At 42.0% G+C, this 25,311-nt stretch overlaps 1 protein-coding gene across 2 annotated transcripts in view; it reads right to left on the bottom strand.

The window, feature by feature from the left end:
- The window catches only part of capn15 (calpain 15), a 45,500-nt gene that overhangs the window by 10,610 nt on the left and 9,579 nt on the right, over positions 1-25,311 (bottom strand). For both annotated transcript variants that reach the window (XM_080872370.1, XM_080872369.1), the window contains exons 2-7: positions 12,364-14,032; positions 6,531-6,739; positions 4,428-4,611; positions 3,319-3,542; positions 2,627-2,752; positions 1,445-1,597 (exon numbers count right to left, since the gene is read on the bottom strand). In XM_080872370.1, the coding sequence (XP_080728496.1) occupies positions 1,445-1,597; positions 2,627-2,752; positions 3,319-3,542; positions 4,428-4,611; positions 6,531-6,739; positions 12,364-14,010 (2,543 nt within the window). In that variant the 5' untranslated portion in view covers positions 14,011-14,032. The remainder of the gene's footprint in view (positions 1-1,444; positions 1,598-2,626; positions 2,753-3,318; positions 3,543-4,427; positions 4,612-6,530; positions 6,740-12,363; positions 14,033-25,311) is intronic.

Raw genomic sequence — 25,311 nt, 5'->3', positions numbered from 1 at the left:
CCTAATTAGCTTATATGTGTCCTTGCATTGCAGCCATACAGATTACAAATGAAGCTCGCTAACAAGCTAGCTAGCTTTAGCTGATAACTTAGCACTACAGTCTTTAATCCAATTATGGGAACTTCTGACAGCGAAAAGAAAACACAGCAGCCACCAAAACGCTGATGTTGAAGTTTTTAAAAATGTGGTGATCATGGTCATGGGGGCTATGCTGTTTAAACAACAGATGGATGAGGTTGTTGTGTGGACAGGCAGAGGTGTGTAACAGAGATGGCCTTATTGGGGACATTAGTTTCACTGACCATACAGAGCTAGCCTGAGGTTTGAGCTCATCACTGTTTCCTACTGTGGCCAGTATGAGTATCCATCTATTGTAACAGTAGAGTACAGAACAGGGGTGTTTATAATAAATATATAGGGGGTTAAGGGTGGCTGTAACTCAGGTGGTAAAGCGGGTCGTCTACTAATCGGAAGGTGGTTTGATTATTTGCTCTTCAAGCCTCCGTGTTGTATCCTCGGACAAGTTAGAGAACCCATATCTGCTGCCAATGCATCAGTGTGTGAATGTTTGGTTATAAGTAAAAAATAAAAGGCCTGTGTAAATGGGTGAATGAGGCTTGAAGTAAGAAACTGATTTGAGTGATCAAAGTAAGTAAAAAAGCACTATTTAAGAACACACTCGTTTTTTATATGACAAAGAAAATAGCATTTATAGAAATACTTGAATAAAAACTGTGACTATTTTTCCATGTGATAACTAGAAGCGCATGTCAGCATGCAGCAAAACACAGATAGAGAAAAACTAGTCACTATCAATGCTGTATATGACTGAGTGACAGGATTAGTCTAATATGACAAAACAAACTGAAAGCCATGACAAGCCTAAGCCGCTGCCTGCCAAATCCCCCCCTCCACAATTCTTAATAACAACATGTTGTGGAAACCAGTGTATGATGCGCTTGTCAGCAAGCAAAATGGAACGACAACAAAAACACTGTAACTCAGTTTGGTGTCAATACCAGATGGTCAGTAAAATCCACAGAGGCGTGAGATTGCCAAACAGTCCGTCACGTTTAACACATTACGTGTGTCCATCACGGTACGATAAAGGACTCTTTAACTCATTCAACCAATTCTAAGCAGCTAGTGGTGGGTAAATCGAACAGAAAGTCTTCTAATGAGAGTATGTTTGGAATAAACACAAGAAATCTGTGAGCGTAGCCTAGCGGTCACAGCCACTGGTCTATTGTGCCAGCAGGTACAGTCACTGACTGTGAAAGCAAACATGACAGTGATGACAACAAAATAGCCTTATTATACATAACTGTAGGAATTCAAGGGTTACTAGGGTATAGAGAGATTAACCAAAATGATTTCAGCATGACCACCCAAAAAAAGAAAAGGAAAAAAAAGATCACACTTATGCTGCGCTAATGATAATTACTTTATAAAGTCAGTGTACTCCATCCAGAAGACCCCTTCACTACTGCCGTGCGCCATCAGCTCATGGCGGAGGTGCTGAGGCCAGTCTGCCCACTCGTCTGACCAGCTGCCATTCCACGAGAAGCGACCCCAAGGGTTACGCAGCCGCAGCAACCTGGAGGCAGGAAGATAACGGAAACAGCGAGAGAGACAGATTCAGCAAGCAGTAAATGTGACAACAGCTTTCAGTCAAAGCAGCAACCCCCATCTCTGCACAGTCATATTATTCCTTTTATGGATGACTTGCTGCTTTTTAACAACCCTTTTTATTTTACCGCCTCCTCCATACTGTAGAAAACACAAGGGGCATAACAGAATAACATATTGGAGAATCTGTATTTTCCAGGAAAAAAAAGTAACAAAGTGGTTCATCGTTTCTGGAGTGCTTTTTATCTCCTCGGGGCTCCTAGCAGGAGGATTGTAACTCGTTTTGGATCTAGCCCTGTGGCCAAGTCTAGCCCAAGCCTTCCACTCTGATTGCTTTATGGCAGTAAATGAAAGTGGCTGCGTGTGGGTTTTAAGCAAATTACTTCTGGGATTTCTGGCTACTGTCAAATTTTTTCCTCACAGGTAAGAAGGAAAAAGCCTTCATTAGGCTTTTCTCATTTTTCTAATTTGTGCCTCCTCAGTCCTCCGTCCTTCTAGACTGTGACCCGGAAATCAATTTCAGTACGCCATGATGAAGGATGACTTAATTCCTAAAATGCATCTGGAGAACAGAGGAGAGGAGAGGCAGAGTTATAATAGAGGATGAACAGACAAGAGGACTAAACTCGCTTTTTTAATCCATACGATGTTCCAGTTATTTATGATAGTCAAAGATTCTGCCCCAGACTTTTCTGTGTGTGTGATTATTACAAAGAAGACATATATGTTCTTATAGTGCAAGGAATTGTGTGGATTCCCAGTGCTGCTCCAAACAGAGCAATCATACAGATCTGTTGTGCACCCGTTCTCTACTGGCAAGCCACCGGGTTCTGTGATGCTCAACATATGGCTCGTGGGCTTGTTCATGTTCTAGCCACCAAATAATAACACTGACTGATGACGGCCCAGATACATTTATTAATGGTGTATGAAGGATTTCTAAGAAGATACATTTGCAATAAGGAGGCATGTTCAGAACAACAGAGGACACCTGTACCTGTAACCCTGGACATCTCGTACGTCCAAAATGGAATATGCATGTCGAGGTCTCAGACCCAACGACTCGTAAACAGCATCGTCTACCTTCATGTTGCCTCCTCCGCAAGACGCTCCCATAAGAAACCTAAAAGACAAGAAATGACATTAGGACACTAATGCAATTACTACTCAGTAACCAGGGAGAAAAACAAAAAAAAAAAAACAAAACACGTAAATTTAAAACTTTAACCTCGAGGTTGGGCAGACACAGTAACAGAAAACAAAAACAATAGTAGTTTTTAGTATATGTCACTAATTAATCCCACTGATGTGCCTCTGTTTGAGACCAAACATCATCAGTGATGAACTTTGTCTCTGTTTACCATAGTACGTGAGTGAAGTCTTCATTAGTACACTGCTTTTGATAAAATAAATAATCATTCTGGCAGATGGACCTGCAGTTTGGACGCAGATGAAATGGCCCCTTGGGAGTTGCACTATTTGTCTCATGTTGCTTTGAAAGCTCGTGTATCAAAGTGATGACTGGCACAACTTTTATTATGGACACATGCTCTAAATTGGCATTCACCACCTTTGTAGTGCCCCTGTTTGTAGTTTTGATCAGAGAATATTGGTTCAAAGTGTTTTCAAACAAGGTTTATTATTTTATATGCTCCTTTTAAACTGAACCACCTTTACTCCCTCTCTTACCCAGCCTCTTTGGAGCTAAGCATCTTGGCCCAGATGAGGTCTGTATCGATGGGTTCCTCTCGCGGGTTCGTGGAGCTGACCTGAAGCATGAGGGAGTCACACGGAGCCCCTGTCAGCGTGGCCAGACCCTCAATAGCACGCCCTGCCTGCAGGGCAAAGTAGGAACCGTGGAGTTTGGCCAGGGCCTTCTCAATCAGCGCCACCCATAACTGCTTCCTCTGAGCCTGGAATGATTGTAAAAAGTAAGAGAGGAAACATCAGCCTGAGTATGACTCATTGAGAAAGGGAGCAGGATGTTGTCTCTGGGTTAGTTTCCTCTATCTAAAGGTCAATGAAAATGATAACCTGATAACAGAGGTAGGATCTCTTATTTGCTCTTTTTTTATCTGTTAATGTGCATGTGCAGTGTTTTTCCAGCATTTCTTGCTTGCTCAGAGGTCACTGCCTCACCGAGCACGACTTCTACCCTCTTGTTTTGCTCCTTTGTCTTCTTTGAAAAGATGACGTTTGTTGGAGTCATGATAAGGTGTAGATAAGGTGTCACGCTGTCGCAGTGTGTCTCTCCCGTACGCATGAATGCCTGCTTTTATTTGCCTGTGCTTTATTCGTTGCATAATTCAGTACCTCATTTGACCCGTAATTGTTGGCTGTTCATTAATTAGATTCTTCTCTTCACTGGGGTCCTTTGAGATGTGCTTGTGATAAGAAATACATAATCAACTAACTTGAACTAATTAATTGCTTATTTTTCAGGGTTCACCAAGTCAAATGTAATTCTTTTTAAGAGTTGCCCACGAAACGCACTCGTTTTCAGGGTCAAACTAAGGGATGAGAAGGTCTTTACCAAAGTCTTGGATCTGTCAGTTCTCACCGGCAGTAATTTACCCTCATGTTTCAGAGATCTGGAGCAATTAATATGGGACATATCATGTTTTTCTTTATTTTTTGCGTATTAAGAATTCCCAACTTAATACACAGATCTGCAATATTTATTTCCCCAAAATTTCAGACAGTTGTTTGAGTATTTATCCATTTTGTATATGTCTATCTAAAATTCCCTCTTGTCTGTTTACAGTATCAGCATAAACACCTTTCTGCATTGCACTTACCTGGGAAAACAGAAGGTAGCCGTAATCGTCGCAGGGCAACATGTCGTCCACCAGCACCGTCGTCCAGGTCCCGTCTTTACATAGCCGAACCTGGTAAGCCCCCTCTGGACAAATGGTCCTGGTGATCATCACCCTCTCCACGAGCTCTGGACGCTCTGCCAGCACAGCGAGTGCACTCAGGAACCTAGAGACCCGATAAAAATCAATGAACTGGAAAATGAAACGTCACATCAGGACGGACAGACGCGACTAAAACGAGGCACGAAGAAAATGTGAATTAGGCAGAGAAACCACATAAATGATCAGCTGAGTGTGATGGACAAGTGAATGGCTGAATGAGCGCCGTCTTCCGTCAAAGAGACAGACATGGTTTAGGAACGTCAACTGATGTGATTAGATAGGAATGGAAAAAAACTGAGAAGCTGCTATTAAAGTCTAAATGTGGAATTAAAGCATTCTCCTGAACAGAGTGCCTCAAACACTTATGAAAGACTTTTTTTTTTTTTATACATATATACATAATTAGCCCTCATTGAAAATCAATCACATTTGATGAGTCAAGCTTCTGTGCCTTCTGGTTACCTCCCCATTACTCTTAATACACCCCACAGCAAAGACAAACAGGCTTGCTTCCTCTAATTAACTTGCAAGAGAAATTAGCTAATCAAAAATCCAGATAGATGTGGAAAATGGTAATTCTTTACACTGGGGAATCACAGCTGGGGACATGAGGACTCGACTTGAAAGGGAAGAGAGTTTAAAGTGTACATTAGTTCATCGGAAAATGTAGAGAGATCTTTAAACACTATTAATGAAATGGCTCTGCAAAGAAAGGTCTTTTTGGAGGGGACAATGAGCTAAAGGTATTTGCCTCTGCACGCCGCAGACTCACTGCTGTACATGCACTAGTTTGATTCTTCTATCAACAAAAAAAGCAAAAAAGTTTAAAAAAAAATTGTCAAATTGAGCAGCTACTTTTGCCTCTGGCAGTACTGCAGCAATATCTGAAAAGATAAAAGGAATGCTGCTTTCAGTCTGCACATTATTTTATAGAGTGAAGCTCTTGTGTGGCGGCATTACTAAAGCTATATTCCATCTGTTTAAGTGTCAGCTGAGCACGGCCGATCAACCCATTCAGTCACTGATGAAATACAAATTGGCCAAAAAACAAAAGGAATCCAATGAAAATCCAATTAGCCGCGTCATAATGTGAACTCTGATGTTGGCCTGTACTGCAGCCGTACTCAAGGACAGAGGCGACTGGCACGACTTTCTTCTGCCGTCACTGGTTGGCTGGGCTGGCAGAAGCTGGGCTGTTTGTTGGTTTATTAGGACAAGTGTGAGCATGTGTGAGAGAGTGAGAGAGTGGGGGAGACGAAGCCAATGACAAAGAATTTGGGTTACATCCTGTTTCGAGTGAGAGGATTCTGCTCAGGGGAGGGTTATTTTTGATAAGCTGTGTGCGCTGGTGATGAAGCGAAAAGTTGTACTGGGGACAACTTCCTGACTGACTGTGCTTTGTTGTTATTTTGTGTGTGTGCGTGTGTGTGTGTGTACGTTTATGCTTACAGGAAGATGATGGATGACAACAGCATACACACACATAAACCCCAAAGGGCACCCAGAACAAGGGCAGGGAGATAAAGCATGTGTCCAGGACCACATTACTGTGAATAATCTCCCTGTCACATGTATCTGTACATCTGTCTGCTGTGCTCAACCTTTCATTTCATGCTTACCTTCTTTCCTTTGATTTTTTTGCTTTGTTTTTTAAGTTTCTCTCTTTAATCCTCTTCAATTACTGTTTCACTGCCACGCCATCTCTAGCTCACAGCGGCAGTGTCCATTGAAAGCAGACTCTGACAGACGCACACAGAGAAGTGTTGGCTGTTGTCTGCTTTGCATTCCTCTGACCTTTCTCAGAAACTGAACAGAGACTTAACGGAATGAAAAATTTCCTGTTGCTTTGAGGATCTGCTGCTATTCTATTTTGTCTCCAATCAAACCATGAATCAACAACGCCTTTTTTGTTTTGGTTTTTTATAAGGTTATCTTAAACGATCAGTGTCCTGTGTGTTCTTATGTTCAGGTGTATCAGCTTACCAGCAGTTTCCAAGAAGTCCTTGGAGGATGTCCGAGGGCCTTGGTGTGCGGAACACGGACCACTTGACTCCTCGGTCTTTGAAATTGCTGCAGTTGATCTCGTGGGGACGCAGCCACTTTTTGATTCGCTGCTGGACGCTGTCGCCCTCTGGGAAGCCGACAGATCGAGGTCCGGGGGGAAAACTGTCATCCACAAAGTTCACTGAATTCTGAGAAAGAGGAGGAAAAGACAGAGCGAAAGAAGGCAGAGAGACAAAGGAGTGAAACTACTGAACATGAAAACTACTGAACATGAAAACACCTCATCTTTAAACTCCAAAATCCATTTTAAAATATGATCACTCTTAAAAGGATCTTGTGTGAGGACCTGAAGCATTTCAAACTGCTAATGCAAGTTTTTAAAGAACCAACTATCCTGCAATTTCACATGATTTGCAGGACAGTACAGACCATCACACAAGCCCTGGATTATGCTTTGAGTGAGGGTGAATTACTGCCTTCCACATTTACTTGTTATTCTTTCCACTTTCCACGTGAGATTATTATGTGCACAGTAAAAGCCCAACTGTGGCATCTTGTACTCTCCTAACCAGGATGTGGCACAAAAATGCAAATCACTTTCAAACATTTGGAGCTTCTTGCTTTCTGGCACATTCCCCTGCAGAGTACACCGCATTTTAAATTACATGATGGGTTCTAACACTGCCCCGCTACTGTACACAGGAGTAGAACTACACGGATACTTTAACAGATCCAGACACCGAACCTGACACACTATCTGCCCATCTAAAACTCTCCTGTACAAACCTGAGATGGCAAACAGCCACACACGCCAAACCCCTATCCAGTTTCCCATCTGCCGTGTCAGAAGTGGACTCGGCCAGTTGCATAGCAAGGCAGGCGGAGGGGTGATGTAAAGCGGGCACCCCACTGGCAGTTAGAGTGAAGCGAATCAATTGGTAACCATCCCCCACAATCCAATTCTGTAGCCTGGATGCAGCATTTGCTACTAGACAGAGTCATTTGAAGGCTTCCTTACCACCCTGGCCATCCAAGGTCGTCACGTAGCTTATCGATTCTGTAGTTCACAGGTTTATTTGTGACCCATGTGCAGGCTGTTATCGCAAGGCTTTTTTCGGTTGATATCAATTTAACACAGAGGTGAAGATCAAAGCTTTGTCCCTGCATACACACAGATCCTGAAATTCCAACTAATGCAATTCAAAGAATACAGTCTGTATGTTAACAGACATGAGAAAGACAACTATGATCAGCGACCAAGGGTTAAAGAGTCTGACTTGTTACATACAAACTGCTCTAACCCCAGTTGAGCTGATTTTCCTCTGAGCTTGATGTAAAACAGGAAACATTTTCTTTTTTACTTCATGTGAAATGTATGGAAACCCTCACATTTACAGTTCTATAGTCTCTATTTTAAGAATGAAAACAATATTATATGAATTATTTTAATGTTGGTCCGAAGAGCTTGAAAAAAGTAGCTCGTATCCTCTTGGAATAGAGGTGAAATGTCTTTTAAAACTTTAATCTATTTGTCTTCTTCTTCCCCCCCCCCCCAATCTCTTAAGACTACAATAAACTGGATGACAGGGAACCTACACAGACACACTTTAATGCTGCTACTGATGTGCGCATTTGCGCTACCAAAACCTACCAGATTATGTATCCATCCACTGCAGTCTGGACTCAATTTATCATCTGTATGATCCTCTAACAAAAAAATTAAAATCAATGTTTGATCCTTACATTCTTGGTTCAAAACAACCATTTTTCTCTTCTGTGTGGAGCTCTACCTGTGCCTCTATAGGATCCTTCCACAGTCTAAAGGCATGCTTGTTAAGTTAATTGGCTGTGGGCATGTATGTAAAGTCTGAATGGTTGTCTGATTCTATGCGTTAACCTGGCAACTTCTCCAGCACCCTATGACAGCTGGGACAGACTGGGATCCCTACAGTGAGAGGAGCAGCAGACCCATTGTGCTGTTCTTGTAAGCATTTGGTTTCATTTAAAGGCTCCTTAGACGTGTTACACAAGACTTTCCACTGTTATTATCGTTAAAAAAAAATAAAAAATAAAAAATATATATTTGGAAAGAATGGAGGCTCAACACCTTAGAAAGGCAATTTAGATCGTATTTCCCTTTTTAACTTGCGTCACATCTCTATTAAGATGCAGTGTGTATTTAATGTGAGATTAACCTTGAATTAGCATTAATTCCTCATATCGAATATTCTACAATCCAAGCATCAAAGTTTAAACAATCTGACTTCAGCAGAGTGTAAAATTAGGAATTATAACCACGTATAAAGCAATTTCCTAAATCAGGATTCTGGTGTTGTGGACTCTACAGGATAATTCTCGCTGGCTGTCTTGCCACCTCCGTTTCCATCGCCGTGCACATGTAAGCATGCAAACACTGCAATCAGCCAACTCAGTGCTGAGCTAGGAAAACCAGCTGCTTTCCCATCATTTCCAGACTCAGAACTGGCAGCCATACAAGGCTGTGTCAGTCTCATTCTGATACCCAAGCTACAAAATTAGCATCTTGAAAGCATATTTTATGAAAAAGAAGAAGAAAAAAAAAAGCCTTCCATGCACAATACTGTAACAAGCAGCGCAAGCCTGGCAAGAAGGTCCTTGATAATATGGCACAAAATTAAGCAACTAAGTAGTATGAAGAGTAGTAAAGAGAAGAACAATCCGCTGCAATGTGGCCTGGTTTTATTGCATAGCACGGAAAGGGAACAGCAAAAAGCAGTTCACAAGTTAAGTTGATGGCTGTTAGCAGCATTTATTTGTTTGGCACAGTGAGTAAGCAGACTGCTCTCAGGCATTAGCACCATGCACACGCACACGTGCCTCTCACCCTCACAACCAATCAGGAAGAGTCAAAAAAGCAAAAGAGGCAAGAGAAAGCAACCACACTCAGGTGAGCGGAGAATATTTTTTATAAAAAACAAAAACAAACTCCAGTTCCAGTTTGGTCCAGTTACAAAACAGCAGAGAAAAAACAGGTGCTCTGAAGCGGTCCCTCCATTCTTGCTGTCAAACTGTACTGCACATCCTGTTACAGCCTAAACAAAAAGCTTTAATCATTATTAAATTTTCACCACTGGCATTTTGGTGCTTGGCAAGTGCTCGTGCCTTGGCAGAGATGGATGAGAGAGACTAGCACCTCTTGTTTACCAATTTACCCCACCTTAATCTCTTTGGCCCGTGAACCCGAGATGCAGCAGTTGATGCCGTCAGTGATTACGTTCACTATAGGGAAGTATATCATTTGTGCTCCCCTCCACTCCAACTCCGTTGCTAAAAATAGGCCAGCCCTACGTTCACCTTAGCAAATACACATGCGCACACACACATCCAGGCTCACACTGACTACTACAGTGGAGAATAGAGTGCAGTCGTGTGGAGAGGGTGGAATGGGGGTGGAGGGGTGTAGTGGGTGGCAAGGGGAAAGTGTATTTTGAGGTATTAGCAGAACAGGATGAGCATGTGGGGATAGATGTGATGGAAGGAGATGGGATAAAAGGAAGATGAAGTACTTTGAAGAGCTCGAGAAAGGGCAGACGTAAAATATTTGAGGAGAAAAAGACAGACGATAAAAGAAAGCGTAGCTTAAATGATGAAATTAGAAGAGGAGAAGGTGGGGATGAGGGATCTCCGATATCCTTCCTTCCTACCGAGCCAACTTCCCTCCCACGCTTGCAGCAGTGAGCCCTGTGACTTTCAAAGAAGGCATTAATAATGCATTCGAAGGCTCACTTTATGCTATTGTAAACATGGCAGGATAGGTGTCATGCTGGTGTAGTAAATGGGCACACATCTGACACCCAAATAAATTCACAGAATAAAAGCCGGCTGGAAACTTAGCTGAATCTAAACGGTCTAACATTCTGCAATGCCCTCATTTTCCTGAGGTGTAATTAGACCAATCAGGTCGGTCTCCCGAGCAGGTGCTGGCGGTCTTAAATGGTTTCAAATGAACCTTTCTGATAGGCCTGAGTAGCTTATCCATGATAACATAATACAGGCTTATCAAAGGTTGGGCACTGCAGAGATAAAGTGAGCCTGAACCAGTTTGATATAAAGAACCGATGTCAGGGTTGCTTACATCATGGCACAGATAAGTGGTATGAGGCCCTGGGCTACGGTGAAGACTCAGGCTCGGGATGAGAAAAACTAAACAACATCAATCATCTGGTGTCATACCAAAAAGTGATTTCTAGCATTTGCCAAAAAATGACTGCCTGTAATTAAACTGTTGTAAATTGACTTGTTGATCTTTAATCTGTCAATCATATTTCAAAAATGAATGACATCAAGTCATTTTAATCCAGAAAGAATATTCCTGTCACAAACTAGAGGTTTTTCGGCACAACATTTACAACGGAGAAGCTAGCTGAACTCTCCTGTTAAGCTAGTTATGTTGAGGGTTGAGATATTCTCTTTAAAAACATAATTACTATAAGTATGTTCTTTTTCAATTCAGTAAAAACATCATAATTAACTTTTTGCAGTGTGATATTTGTTTTGAGTGTGCTATAGAAGGACTTCTTGCTGTCTGTCCCGACCTTGGTAAAATTAAAGTACTTAGTTTTGTTTTAAAAGGAAATTACATTCATAATGATATTTCTTATCTCTTACTGAGAGGTCTGCTCCGACACAGTGAAAGGAAATATATTTCATTAAGCAGTGTAAAATCTCTCCAAAATACAAACTAAGCTACAGCTGGACAGAAAAAAAAAGATGGACATCACCCATTGGTTCAAGTTCCAGCAATGAAGAGTTATCATTTTGTACAATGGCATTTTTGGATTTTGGGAACTAGAATGCTGTTAGTGTGATTAAAATAATATTTGCCTAATAATTGCATAGAAAAATACTCTTAAAGAGACCAACACCACAAACATGGTTTGCAAGTCCAGTTCAGGGGCTCGTATTAGCTGAGGAGATGCCTAGCTTAAAGCTGAAACAGCATCCACCTGTCAGTCAAAGGAGACGCATCAGTTACAGTGAGTCCTAATAAACTGGTGAAACAATTGGGGGGGTGGGGGAGCACAGCAATACAACTGTTGTGACCAAAACATGTTTTGATACCAAAAAGATTGACTTCTGCTGTTGGGCAATTTAATAAGAGAATTTACTAGAATGGACTCATTTTGGAGCAATCCTCAAGTGGCCATTACAGAAACTGTTTTTGGCACTTCCACCTTGGCTTCATTTTCAGCCTTGGAGATTGCTGCTTGAACATAACAATCAGAACAATCAAAAGACACAATCAAACCAAAATAATGCAATCCTCCTGACACAAGAGTCACAGTCGTCAAACAGAATTTCAAAATTCTGTGAAGTGACTTCACTGCAGCTGAGGGCCAGAGGTAATCTGGTTATAAACATTAGACTCTCCATATCCGTAGTTCATTTAGGTGGTAAAGATTCACTGTGTGGTCGTTAAAAACCCAGCTAAGGAAGCAAGCAGAAACATGGCAATAACAAAACCTATTGACATTTCTCTGAAATTAGAGATATTAAAGTAGTGGGAACAATGACAGCACAAAAAGAGGAAATACAATGAGAGAACTGTGCTCTGAAAGGCAATGTGTTCCCTCTGATGCATTACACATTGAAATTAAGCAGCCTTTGATGTCTCAAAGTCAGGACATTCACATGCATGCAAAGTAAGAAAAAAAAAAAAAAGTTGACTCATGACATGACTAACTCAAAGGAACTAGAACGAATAGTGTACAACCACACTCCAGAAGCAGCCTCAAATTCTCAATAATTACTAACAGCAACATTTTTCTCTTACCTCCCGGCAGAAGCTGACTATGTTCTCCCAAAGCTCCTTTGCCTCGCCCTCATCATTCCGTCGTCGCGCCTCTACATGCATGCTCTCCCTTCTCTTCAGAGGTTTAACCACCTTGCGAAGGGTGAGGTACTGCTGGGGTGTGTGGCATGCTGCGCAGTTCTTGGCTTTGATATCATTGAGCAGCGTGCATGCTGGACAGCTCCACTGTCCTACCTTCTCCTGGAGGCTAGATGAGGTGGAGGACGAAGAAGAACCAGAGGAGGCAACGGCAGAAGAGGATGAAGGAAAGCCCCGGGCCTGTTTACGTATTTTATGACCTGAGGATGATGAAGAAGAGGAAGGTGTGCAGGAGCAAGATGCAGTACCAGGCCCCACTGGGAGGCCACAATGTGTACAGCAGCGGGGTAGAGGCACCTGCTGCTCCTGGAAGCCATGCAGCTTTGAAGAACCACAAGCTGAGCACTTGGGAGCACCTGTAGGGTTGCGCAAGGTGCACTTAGAGCAGGCCCATGTGCTAAAGTCCGGGCTCGAGGGGCTTGCTGGGGTAAAACGTACGGTTTCACAGCCTACTAGGTCGATGAGGTCAGCACCACCCCTTGACGATCTGCAGGTCTCGCACTTCGCTGAGCTGCCTTGGTTGGCCACGGAGCAGCTAGGGCACTTCCAGGTAGAGGCTGATGTGGAAGCAACAGGTAGGTGGGGCGTCAGTGGGTGGTGCTGAGACTCTTCTTCCTCCAAGATACTGAGGCGCTTGCTGGGGTAAGAAGGTTCCTGGGGCTGGGCGTGCTTGGGCTTAGCTGGCCTCTGTGGGCCAGGTTGGGGTGGCACACTGGCAGCTGAAGGGGAAGTGGGGCTGGGAGTGTTGGTTCCTGGGTTCGGTGGGCGTCCCGGAGGCGGTACCTCTCGCCTGCTGCGAGGCACAGGATTGTTCTGGAGGGAGGAGAATGAAGTAAAGGTGGAGGCGAGGGCCTGTGAAGACACATGGGGAGCTTCTTGAGGATCACAGGGCGGGGCTGGGGGGGAGTCATCTGTTAGGTCAATCAGTAGCGGGGCCGAAGCGGCTGTGTGAACAGGAAAGCCCAATACTGGCGTGCGCACCTCAGGCACTACCAGCGCTTCTGGGGGGATTTTAGGCAGAGACAGTTTTCTAGGCCCACCACAGGCTGAGCATGAAAGCGCCACAGGGGTGTTGTGAAGTGTGCACCGAGGACAAGCCCAGCCCGCCTGCTGACCCTCCTGACCACCCACCTCTCCATTGCTCTCAGACCGCCGAAACACTTCCTCCTTAGCTGGATGCTGTCCATGGGGCTCAAGTAGCACTGTGGGGGTGATCGTGGGTGTTGGGGGCTCAGTGGGAGCAGAAGGGAGACCATTGGCAGTGGCAGCTATGGTGGTCGTAGGAGGTGTGTGAGTGGCGGGTGATGGACCAAAGCCACAGACCGAGCAGGCTCCAGATCCCTGCGGGTTATTGAGGGTACAGCGGGGACAGGTCCAGCGGTGTTCCTCAGTGCTGCTGAGGCGCAGGATCTGGTTGAGGTCGGGTTTCTGGCGTGGCGCCTCACAGATAGAACAGCGAGGTGCTGCACCGGCATTTAAGAAAGTACAGCGCCCACATGACCACTCACTGCCTTGCACCGCTGCTGCCATGGAGCCTGGAGAGTGAGAGTGGCTGGGAAAAAAAAGGAGAAAAAACAATGAGTCAGAACAGAATGAACCAAACAAATCAGTCAGTAATACATTTTGCCATATAAGTGCTTGGCAAAAATAGATGCATATTAACTATATTGCTGCATAAACGCGCAAGCTATTTCAGTCAAGCGAAGCTTAAAGTGTCAGCAGAGCAAGGGAGAAGAGAAGGAAACGTGACAAGATTTTTCTTATGGAAAAAGCCAGAGAATTCAGGGTGATCACGTAAAGGAAGAAAAGAGCAAACAGCAAAAACAACCCAGAAAACGCAAGACGAGGAGAGGCAGAAAGAGTAGAATAGAAAAATACAGCGCAAGAGGGAAAGATTAGTCAGTGCAGGGGGGGAAAGGGGAAAAAAATCAAATCTCCCTCCTGGGGGCACTGAGGGCAGTAAATCCATACACAATGGCCACCTGATTAGAGCCAGGGAGACAGCGCACAGTGAGGAGGAGCGAGAAGAGAGGAGAGGAGGCTGCTATCGCCTCAGAATACTAGGACAGTGTTGCTTGAGTTTCCCTAACTGACACTCACTAAAACACAGGCGAGAGAGAGGAGGAGGGGAAAAAAGAAAAAAAAACAAAAAAACAAAACAAAACAGAGAACACACACACACACACACACACACACACACACACACACACACACACACACACAATCTTTTCCACTTCATATTAGCGGCTCTCTCCCCTCTCAGTGAATGTTAATGCAGGGTAGATGGGAGCAACTTAAGGTCACGTCAATCTCTTGCCCAAATGAATCTCAAATGGATGAGTCTATTAATTCTCACAGCGCTTATGACTCAGGCATATTTTAAATGGCAAGTCATTCATGCCACTGGAGTTACAGCAAATTTAAAGCTCGCTACTATCCACATATCTTAAGAGGACTCAAACAGAGAAAACAGCACAGAAAGAAATCCATCTATTCGGGCCCCTCGGTTTCTTTCCACCTCTCGCAAACTAAAACCTAAAAAGGAGTCTGTTACTGTGGATTGACGTGTGTACAATCCTTTCTGAGTGCCTGCAGTTCAGTCAATCTGACTTATTGATAGAGGGTATATTAGGGGCTTGGAGGGAAGGCAGCACAGTCGGATACTTCCAACTGTGCAGCAGAGAGGGTTGGGGTGGGGGCGGATTGAAGAGGGACAGCCCCAAGGGACGGACACGGTTTCTATCTGGACAAACCCATAAATGTCAGTGTCACTCAGGCTGCTCATGTGTGAACACCAACAGAGAAGGTAATGTGGGGATTCTAGGATAGCTGAGGGGAAGGTGCCAAGAGCTAGGATACTTCAGTGTTTTTCACATTGACCCCAGCAGAGAACATGTTGCCCTCAAAGTCACTGAAGCTTGTTGATCTTCTGTGTGATATTTTGGTTGGAGAACTACATGTGCTGTGTTAAAAGATTTCGTTTAGGGCACGAGCCTGAAACCTTTACAATCAGAGCAGACATTTTTGTACTTCAGCTCTGCATTCCCATTGCAATAATGCATTTGTTGCTTTTTTTCATTTATAGACCAATGGTATTGGTCTTAAAAATATCGGTCAGGTTCTAATTGGGCAAATGAATCATAATTAAAAGTAATCTAAAACACCTGACAATTTATTAGCTTTAAAAATAGCCCAAATAAAAAAGGGAGAACTCCAGGTGCATATCAAGCAAACCAGGAAGACAGCTGCTCTACAGTCACAGGATTGCAAGCTCTAGGTTGGGGTAGGGGTTTGGCACTTAATTGTGACGCCAAACAAACACCACACCCACAGTGTGTAGCAGGTAGCAGTAAGTGTACTGGAAACAATGGTAACACAGGACAACCTTTAGCCAAAACATGAGAACCAATGACCTTAAACTCAGTAGTGCAATTGCTAAAGTCCCCACCAATGCACCCACAAAGTGGACTGGATAAATGACTGTCAAGGCAGGTGAAAAACAGACAAACAGCTGGGCATACAGAAGTTATAGTGAGATCTGAGACTCGATGTAAAACAAACTTTTTCTATAAAAGCATATTCTGATAATTCCTTGTTGCTGACACGGCAGTTTGGAGTGCCTGGGTCCTGCTCCTCTCCCCTGAAGTGCCATGTGTCACGGCCAGCCAACTGCCTTTAGTTCAACTTCATTAAACCTTTCAAATCAAGCGAATCCCCAGATCCCAGGGGGACCTCTTACAGACGACCTCTTGCTCCCAGCGCAATGTCTGTTCCTCTTGTCATCCCTTCTCCCAGAGGTAAAGAGGGAAATGACAAGCAGGAAGAAATGTGAACGTGTTACTTTAGTTGTCTCTTGAGTGTGTGGGTCCTCGCTGCTTGGTTGTATGCTTGCATGAATGCAGGCATCTAGCTATATTTATCCATAGATGCAGCACTGCTGCTAGTTTTATTGTCCACCTACATTTGTGTGTTTTCTCAGGATAGCAAAACTATAGAAGCAGAAGCAAATAGTAGCCTTTAGCACCCCTGAAGTCCACACTGTAAGGAGTAAATTCAGCCTTCTAATGATAAACAAAACATAGAACACACTTTTTCTTTAAAAGCACACAAACGCTTTTATCACTGCATTTATCTGCAATGTCTTCATGGCTGCTCTGCAATATTAAGTGCCCTTCTAGCCACTAACAAAAAAGGGGTGCCAATGAAGTAATGTTCATTGAGTAATAATATTAAGGACATAACTGACATTGTTCATCTAACCACAAAAAAAAGAAAAAAAGAAAATAAAGGTCTGTGGTGTGTCCTGAGACTACAGCCCTGTCTCCGCACCTTCAGCAGCTATGCTAAAAGTAGTTGAATTAAGTGGCAGCACTGTGCCAGCTGGGATGGCACATGTTTACATCATGTTTGGCTCTCTAAAGGTCTGCGTATCTGAGTGCCGCAAACATCAATGACGACAACAAGTGTCAACACCTCATGTTTGATGACAGATTCTACCCTGTGGACATTTATAACTGTCAGGCCTCTTTCATCTACAGCAAGAGAGCAAAGTTGCAGTGTCAGCCACGTGGAGAATTTGTCAAAGCAATTGATGTGGTTCTCACTGGAGCACAGGGATCACAGATTCATTATATTTCCATCTTTAGCTGACACCATGAAAGCTTTTTATTAAAGTGATCAGCCTCAAGGATTTTTTAAAATTATCTTATTGATACTAGTTATAAGAAGCGGTATTTACCTCTCACCCAGTACGGTGTGATGAACAACTATAACCTCTCAATTGGGGTTCTCAATGCATTTTGACTGTACTATGTGCACACCCAGTACAGTACTTTTCAAAAGTTTTGAGCTACCCTTCACTTATTGCATATTCAAACACACATGGAAATACTATATATAAATCAAAATCAGAGTTTGTACAATTCTAAGAAGCACCTTTATTCTTCAACCAAGTCTGAACTTTCTTAGTCAAGCTTTTGTTTTTTTTAGTAGTCTTCAGGAATAGTTCTCCAGACTTCTTGAAGGACAATCAAAGCTCTTCTTTGGATGTTTCTGCCTTTTGTTCTGTTCTCTGTCCAGATGATCCCTCACTGCTTCAATAATGCTGAAGTCTGGGCTCTGGGGAGGCCGATCCATGACTCATGTGTTTTTCCATCCAGGTATGATGTTATTGTACTGGTAGTTTGTTTGGGATCATGGTCAAGCTGTTGTCAATTGAGATACTTTCCCGATGGAAATTGAATTGTTGTTCAAAATCTGATAGTCCTTCAGTGTGTTCATAATTGAATCAGTTTTGACGGGATCCCCAACACCACTGGGTAAAATGCAGCCCCAAACCATGACAGAGCCTCCGCCATGTTGTACAAATAAGTGGAGACACTCACCAGTTGTACAAACTGACAATAATTTAAGCCAAATTTTCAAATCTTTATTTTTTAAAGGCCGGCTACCTTTTCTTTTGCCCACCACTTGTGCAGTTTCCCCAAATCATTTAAGGACACATTTTGTGGCACACAATTTCAGCTCTTTCAATAAACACCTTGTTGGTGCAAAAATACTATTACATGCCTATCAATTTGTGTTCTCTTTGGCTTTTTTGTACAGGTGACAAGAGACATTAAGAGTTTCAATATTAACAGGAACCTATAAAAAGTACTCCTGTAGCATTTGAGGACTTTCGATCAGAGGTCATGTTCAGAGCTGTTCAAACATAAATGAAACCAGGATTCCTGTAACTCTGCAATGTAAGAGGAAGAATGATTCACAGGCCTGGAGAACTACGGCTTAACCCATTTTTTTAAAACATTTAAATAAAGTCTGGCTGCTTGGAAACAAACTATATAAAGAATTGAGGGGTGGGTCAAGACTTGCACAGGACTATATGTACAATACATGCGTGCAGCAGAGGATGAAGTACTATAGCCTGTGATCCCTGGACCATACTTAAAAGGATGTTTTTAATGTACATGTTCCAGTCACTAACAAAAGTGTGCAGCACGCACACACATACACACAGACACATGCACACACCTTTTGTCCTTGGCCCTGTGCTCACTGGAGCTGGTCTAAAAGTGCCCACTTCAGCTCCTCTGTGTCGCAGACCTGGGCAGTCAGCCAGTAGCTTACACTGAAGAGGAAGAGAATAGAAGAGCACCCTCACCTCTAGAAAGCCTATCTTTCTGCAATGAGGCCCTCAATGAAGCCTGCTGCCCATAAAGTGGTTTCTCTGAAACTGGAATTTCACTTAAGTAAAAACATCTATAACCCTGCGGTGATTTCTCAACACTTCACTGGGTGTCAGACAATCAAAGTTTCAGCAGACTGTTATAAAGAGTACAAGTATAAAATGTCTTAGTGGAAAATGAGCAAGTCTGTAATATTGCATAAAAAGAGTAAATTAACTTCCACAACTCAGGTGTCTACAAGGAAGTCTTCAGGGTTTAGATAAGAGTACCTACAAACAGCAAACATAGTCAAGATGATCAGTATCTACAGCACCCTGGATACAAGAGATGTCAGAAAGGCTTTAAGAAATGCTACAAAATCACTGATAACTGTGTCTAAGGCCACCTATGGCTCTGGCTACTTGGATTCATTATACATACTGAACTCTAATGCGAGATCAAACGAGGAGAATCTTGCCAGTCTCTCCCTGCCTCGCTGTGAGACATTTGGCCTTTGTGCGACAGTCATTAGCACTGCCTTTCCAAGGTTGGCCCCGAGCCCAGGGCCTGAGGGGAAGGTGTGGAATCGCCACTGGCCATTAGAGGCGCAGTGCTCCTGATTTACTCATTCAACACAAACATAAGCATGGCCACAAAAAAAAAAAGAAAAAAAAAAGGATGTTATCAGCACAGAAACTGTGGCTGCTGTTGGTAGCCTAGCTCCTTAATGACTGACCACTTTAACATTTTAATTTTTGCATTTGTAGTACTCACCGTATTTGTCTTATAGTACAGTGTCAGTTCTTCTGTACAGTGCAGGCATTGTGATTTTTATTCTTATCTAAAAACGTGCCAAAAATGTCAGCTTCCCACAATTCAAGCATTTAACCTGCTGTCTAATAAATGAAGTCTGACACAGGACCGAGCAGAAATATAAAGCGAGTCAGTCAGCACTTCAGAGATATTAAATGACAGATGGCCTGTCAGTTACCGTAGCGCAAGTGTCATTCAGGCTCTATGACAGTTTGTCTAGCTGAGCTTGAAATTTTTTTGCAAAACACACGTTTCCTCAAAGCCTTGACAACAAACATTAACTAACTACGCAGCAACTATACAGAATCCCATGACCTCAACATAATGTTTACTCAAAATTCTTGCTGCCTGCCTGAGTGCCAGCTGATACGTTTCTTATCATGTGCGTGCACTTGGGACATATATCTGAAAGGAACATACCGAGTCAGCTCTCTGGTATGAAAACATACTTGGCAGACAAAACGCAGACTCCAGCTGTAGGTTGGTGTCGGTACATTTGTGTGCAGCTTGTAGTGAAACACTGATCCAGTGAATATCAAATAGAGTTGGCTGCCTGCGAGCCAATTTGATTTTGTTAAAGTGAAGGAATTTTTCTATCAAATCTATCTAAGCTGAGCTCAGTTTCTGAATGAGGTGAAGCAAACTTGCTCCGCTGTGGGGTGCTCCTATTTAATAATGTATCCAAATGCATACACTGCTGGTTCGAGCCTGCCAGTACACCTTACACGCCTGTCTGACGGGAAGAATTGTAAATGTAGCTGCTGCTCTTACACAGCATGCAAGACAACAGAGAAACAGTGTGAGAAAAATCTTGCAAATTTAGTGTCTCACATTTAAATTCAGGTAGCACGACGCAGCTGCCTAATTTAACATTTTCATACAATCGCTTTAATTTTCGGCACTTAATTACTCATTCACTTAAATCAGAGCATTTAACATCGTTAGGACTCGTTTTTGAAATTTTGCTTGCAATCAGTGAATTTCTACTTGTGCTTTTTCTACTTGATGTGTCCAAGTAGGAATTGCTGGCCTCTAACTTTGATCAACTGTGCTCAACTTCAAACTCAGCAGATTCGTTATCACTTTTTCAGGTATGTAAACTCTGGACTCTGACTCTTAAGGATGTGATTTCCAGGATGTGTGTGACCATGGACTGAATGAGTTTAGATATTAACAGGTCATCATAACCGAAGCGCCTGTAGCATTTACGTTCATGGTTGTTGCTCAAACATAAATAAAACCTGTTCCTGTAACTGTGCAGTATATGAGGAAGAGCAATGCAACACAAGTGACTAATAACAGACTAGTGTGCACTACTACAAAAAAAAAAAAAAAAAAAATGAAAATAATCTTTTTTTTTTTTTTTGACTGGAAATTAGAACCAAAAGCAGCACAGTGTGAGAGTGTTTGCATAATTTGTTTACTCTGGAATATAGTATTCCTGGGAAGACTAACTTTGTAGTGACAGCTCTAGCTCTGTGCATGCAAAGTAGCACCGCATGACCCATATCAGTGAGGATATTAGCCATTTGCTGATCCACTGGTATTGGCATTTATAAACGGCCAATAAATGAAAATTAAGAAATAAAAGAAGAGACTGAAAAAACACCCTTCAAAAATATTACGAGTGTTGACGATGCATAGCTTATCCACCAGGGGGCACTCTGCAACATCACAGTTGGCAACATGCCAGCTGAGTAGGGTCTGAGGCTAGACAAGTAAATAAATAACTTGACATGACAAATTTGTTTCTGGGATTGAAATTCTGATATTTTAAAATATCAGAATCAGTTTTGAAAATCTGATATTTCAGTCAGGATCCTCAAAGTACAGATTTTTCAAACTTGCAAAAAAGTGTTCTTTAACAGTGTGCTTTAGTAAAAAGGCATTTATAGTGTATTAAGGGCCACAAGAATTCTGCATTATTTTTAAGTTACCTGTTAGATCACTGCACTAAACATGTTAGTGTAACTGAGCTCTTTTCAGACTTTACTTCCTGTGGTGAAAGCTGGCCAAAGACGTAAGCCGAGAATCCCGACAAAAACAAAACATGAAAACATCCAAGCAATGATGGAATCAAGAACAACCAGACTTTCCAAATACTTCAAGTGTTTGTTATTGTAATTTACTGTGTGCCATTACTCACAAATATATTTAAAAACAACAAAAAAAACTTTCAGTTTCAGCTTTTGATGCCTGCGCTGCACACAAAACACACCCTTTTGCCCCAAGTAATCATCCACCAAACCTCCAAGGCTATGATGGGAAAACCCTGGCTCAGTGAGCCACACAGTAGTAGAAGGTGCGACCTGGCCAGTCAGCCAGTGAAACCTGCTCCTTCAGTGCTGTTGGAAGCTCTTCCTCCTACAGCGCAGGACAACATGGGTGTGTCCATCGACAGTTTCTAGTAAACGTAGTTGAGTTTTTAATTTCATACTTTGAGAATATGCTGCAACTGACTATTTGCATTGTTATTAAACCCCAATAATTCATGCTTAATCATCCAGGTAAGTAAATCCCAAAAGGTTGGTTCTGTTCATTTGGACCAAGTGTTTTCAGTGGGAGAAACAATTCATCCAAGTGACTTCTTCAGTCTCAGCTGACTGCAGGTTTTCCTAACCCTATAAACAATACATTTGCACAATGACTGAAACTAGCCCACTGAATGAACAATGGGGCAGTGAGGAGCTCACCGCTGAAAACACTATGTCCAGATGAACAGAATCAACCTTTTGGGACATTCTGGACTGTTTTTTGTATACTATGTCACAATACTTTAAACCCTGTAACACCAAATTGTGTCATTTCTGATGGAAGTCTCAAAAACTACATCATGTTTGATTTTTATTCCCTCCAAAAACCCAAATTAATTGCACTATAATTTTTTGGATAATAAATTGCCAAAAAATACTGGATGTAAAATATGATACAAACTAAAATCTATATAAAATTTTTTAATTTAATTTCTTTTTATAATTATTTTTTAAATACTCAATTTATAAAAAAAGAAAGCAAAAACAACAAACTTGAATTTCCTGGTAATTTTTTCATGGTTCAGGCTTTACAGGGTTAAAGTCAATTTCTCTCATTTTACAGTGTAATTCAAAGTAAAAGCATCAATCAATAACTCAATATAAATGTCTCCATCGATAGTTCAATATCAGGGCTTCCTTGCACTAACATGAGGTCTGTTAAACCTAATAAATGATCAATAATGCAAATAATTAAGGCTACAGTGCAGTCCGGTGTGTTATACTTTTTTAAATTGCCAAAGCTTATTTTCCCACAGGATTAAACTCCTATGATAAGGTCCGTCGAATGTAAACAATCTCCACAGTTGTTTTACTTTCTTGGAAACCAGTTTTATTACAACGCAAGTTTATCAGGAATGACTTTAATAGGCCATGTAAGCCTGGATGTCTCAGGAGAGCGTGACTGTTTTGAACTGCAAGACAGGCTCCAGATGTAGCTCCCACACAAACACACTCAAAGTGAGGCTTCTCTGGTGGTAAATATTCAGATGGGTTTTTTTGTTTTTTTTGAGTGAGCGCAGGGAGAGAAGTGGAAATATAGAAACTTAAAACTTATATAATGTTAGAAAAAAAGTCTTGGTTGCTGTGCACTTGAAGATGAACAGATAGATGTTTTTAAAGTAGAAGAGAAAATGGGGGTGATTTTCATAACTGTCAGCAGGGTTTCAGAGCCCTGGCATTCCTATTTGTACTTTTTATATTATTTTTTTTTACCTCTTACATGCAAACAGTACTGGCAGGCAGTAGGAGTGGCAACTCTTCTTCGACAGCACAGAGCTTTTTATTGGAGAGAAAAAAAGAGAGACCTATCAGACATAGGGCTGGGCGATATGACCCAAAATTCATATCTCGATATTTTTTAGCTGCATGGCGATATAAGATATATATCTCAATTTTTTTTTTTTAAAAAGCCATAAGTTAAGAACAAAAAGAGAGTTCTTAGTCACACTGTGTCCGAGATGTCACACGGGCATTTTCTTTACATACAGCGTAGATGTACATGAAGAAATTACTCATAAATAAATTATCAGCATTTATTAAATAATCATGGTCCATAAATAAAAGAAAACAATGTTGTTTTTGTGCATAACAAAAAGCTCACAATTGTGCAGTCAAAATGTAAACTAATAGAAGCTGAGCATAATAACAAAGAGACAGATTTCACAGCTGCACCACGTCTCTGAACAGGTGCCATTTGTGGTCCTTATACACACACAGTACGGTAATATTACGTTGAAGCACAGTACGTATCACTCCGCGAGGCGGCTCCATCAAGCGGTGCAGCTCCTTAGCTTAGCAAAGTCATATTAAAACATTTTTTGACAGATTGCTGAGCGCTGTGCACCACATAAAATCGGTTCGCGGTCAGTAAGCACAACCAGAATTCATACATAAGGCGCACTGTCGAGTTTTGAGAAAATGAAAGGATCTTAGGCCGTGCAGCCCCTTCGGGCTGCATGTCGTTAGCGCGGTTAGCTCGCTAACACGTTGACGCCGTCCAGCCCCACGCACGGGGCGATCCGCGGTAACTCGCTAACGGAGATTTTCCGCTTTCATCTTGTCATTGCCTGCAGGTGAAGCTATGGGGGAGGCGGAGTTGTGTTCAGTGAAGGAGAGGCGAGGGCGAGTAACGTTTCGTAGAGACAAAAGTGGACGAAAGAGAGGCAAACCTGCGGCTCCACAACGTAACATAGACTATATCGATATAAACGATATTGTCACATCTTATATCTCGTATGAAAATATATCGATATTTTTAAAAAACTCGATATATCGCCCAGCCCTAATCAGACACCAATATGTCCTTGGATCAGACGAGCTGTAAAAATGGATAATGAAAGCTGAAACATTCTGCTGCTTCTGAACACACCCTGTGTGCTGTGACGGGGATTAGATCAGCACTTTTACACCATCTCTGCCACACTCGAGAAAACCGAGAATTTATTTTAACCCCCATCAGTAATGAATGCAGCCTGCCTGTAACAGTCTCACAGACAGGAACTTTTTGACTTTATTAAAGTACTTTTCTCACTTACAAGACTAGAGTACGTGTTCCTCCTTAAAAAAAAAAGAAGATACATTTCTGTTACGTGGAAGTTCTTTCTGTTTTCTGAAGAAACTGATGAGTCAGGGTCACCGATTAACAGGAACCTGTTTTTTTTCCTACATGACAGGTAATTCTGTGATGAATATGACTCACTCACATCAACCCTTATGGGTTTTTTTGCAGAGATAAGCCATTAAGTGATACTTGTTTGCAGTAATCTAGAGCACCAGCAGTTAAAAAGAAACTTGGTGACGTGATACAAAGGATTGGAGACAGCAAAGCCTTAATCACACGGGACAATAGAAATATAATTCAGAAAGTTTTAATTAAGTCTTTCCAAGACTTCTTGAGATAGAACATTAAGATGGGCAATTTTAAGATGTTGACAGTGGTACAAAGACTCATACCAGACGAGCTCTTTTGAGAAATTGCCCTTAGGCAGCCAGAAAGTACGGGAGAAACTATACACTGAGAGCAACTTTAAAAATTAAACACACATTCCCTTGTTATGAAACCTAAATATTATTGGAAGCTTTACACAATATAACCTTTGCTTCTAAACAGAGTAAATCAGTGTGTGAATTTCTGATCAGTTTCAACATTTGTATTCTCACTTTTTAGTTCACACTACTTATGATGAAGGACTCAAACCATATATGTATTATCACACTGATTTAAGAACTACCAATCACTTCTGCAAATACCAGTGAGAAAGGAAAAAATGGAGAAAAGGAATGAAACAATAACAGCGGCTTCTGACCTCTCGCTGTGCCCT

The sequence above is a fragment of the Rhamphochromis sp. 'chilingali' genome (genome assembly GCF_963969265.1).
Source record: "Rhamphochromis sp. 'chilingali' genome assembly, chromosome: 22".
Lineage (NCBI taxonomy): Eukaryota > Metazoa > Chordata > Actinopteri > Cichliformes > Cichlidae > Rhamphochromis > Rhamphochromis sp. 'chilingali'.
Note: the sequence above shows the minus strand (reverse complement) of the source record. Positions and strands in the feature narration are given on the sequence as shown.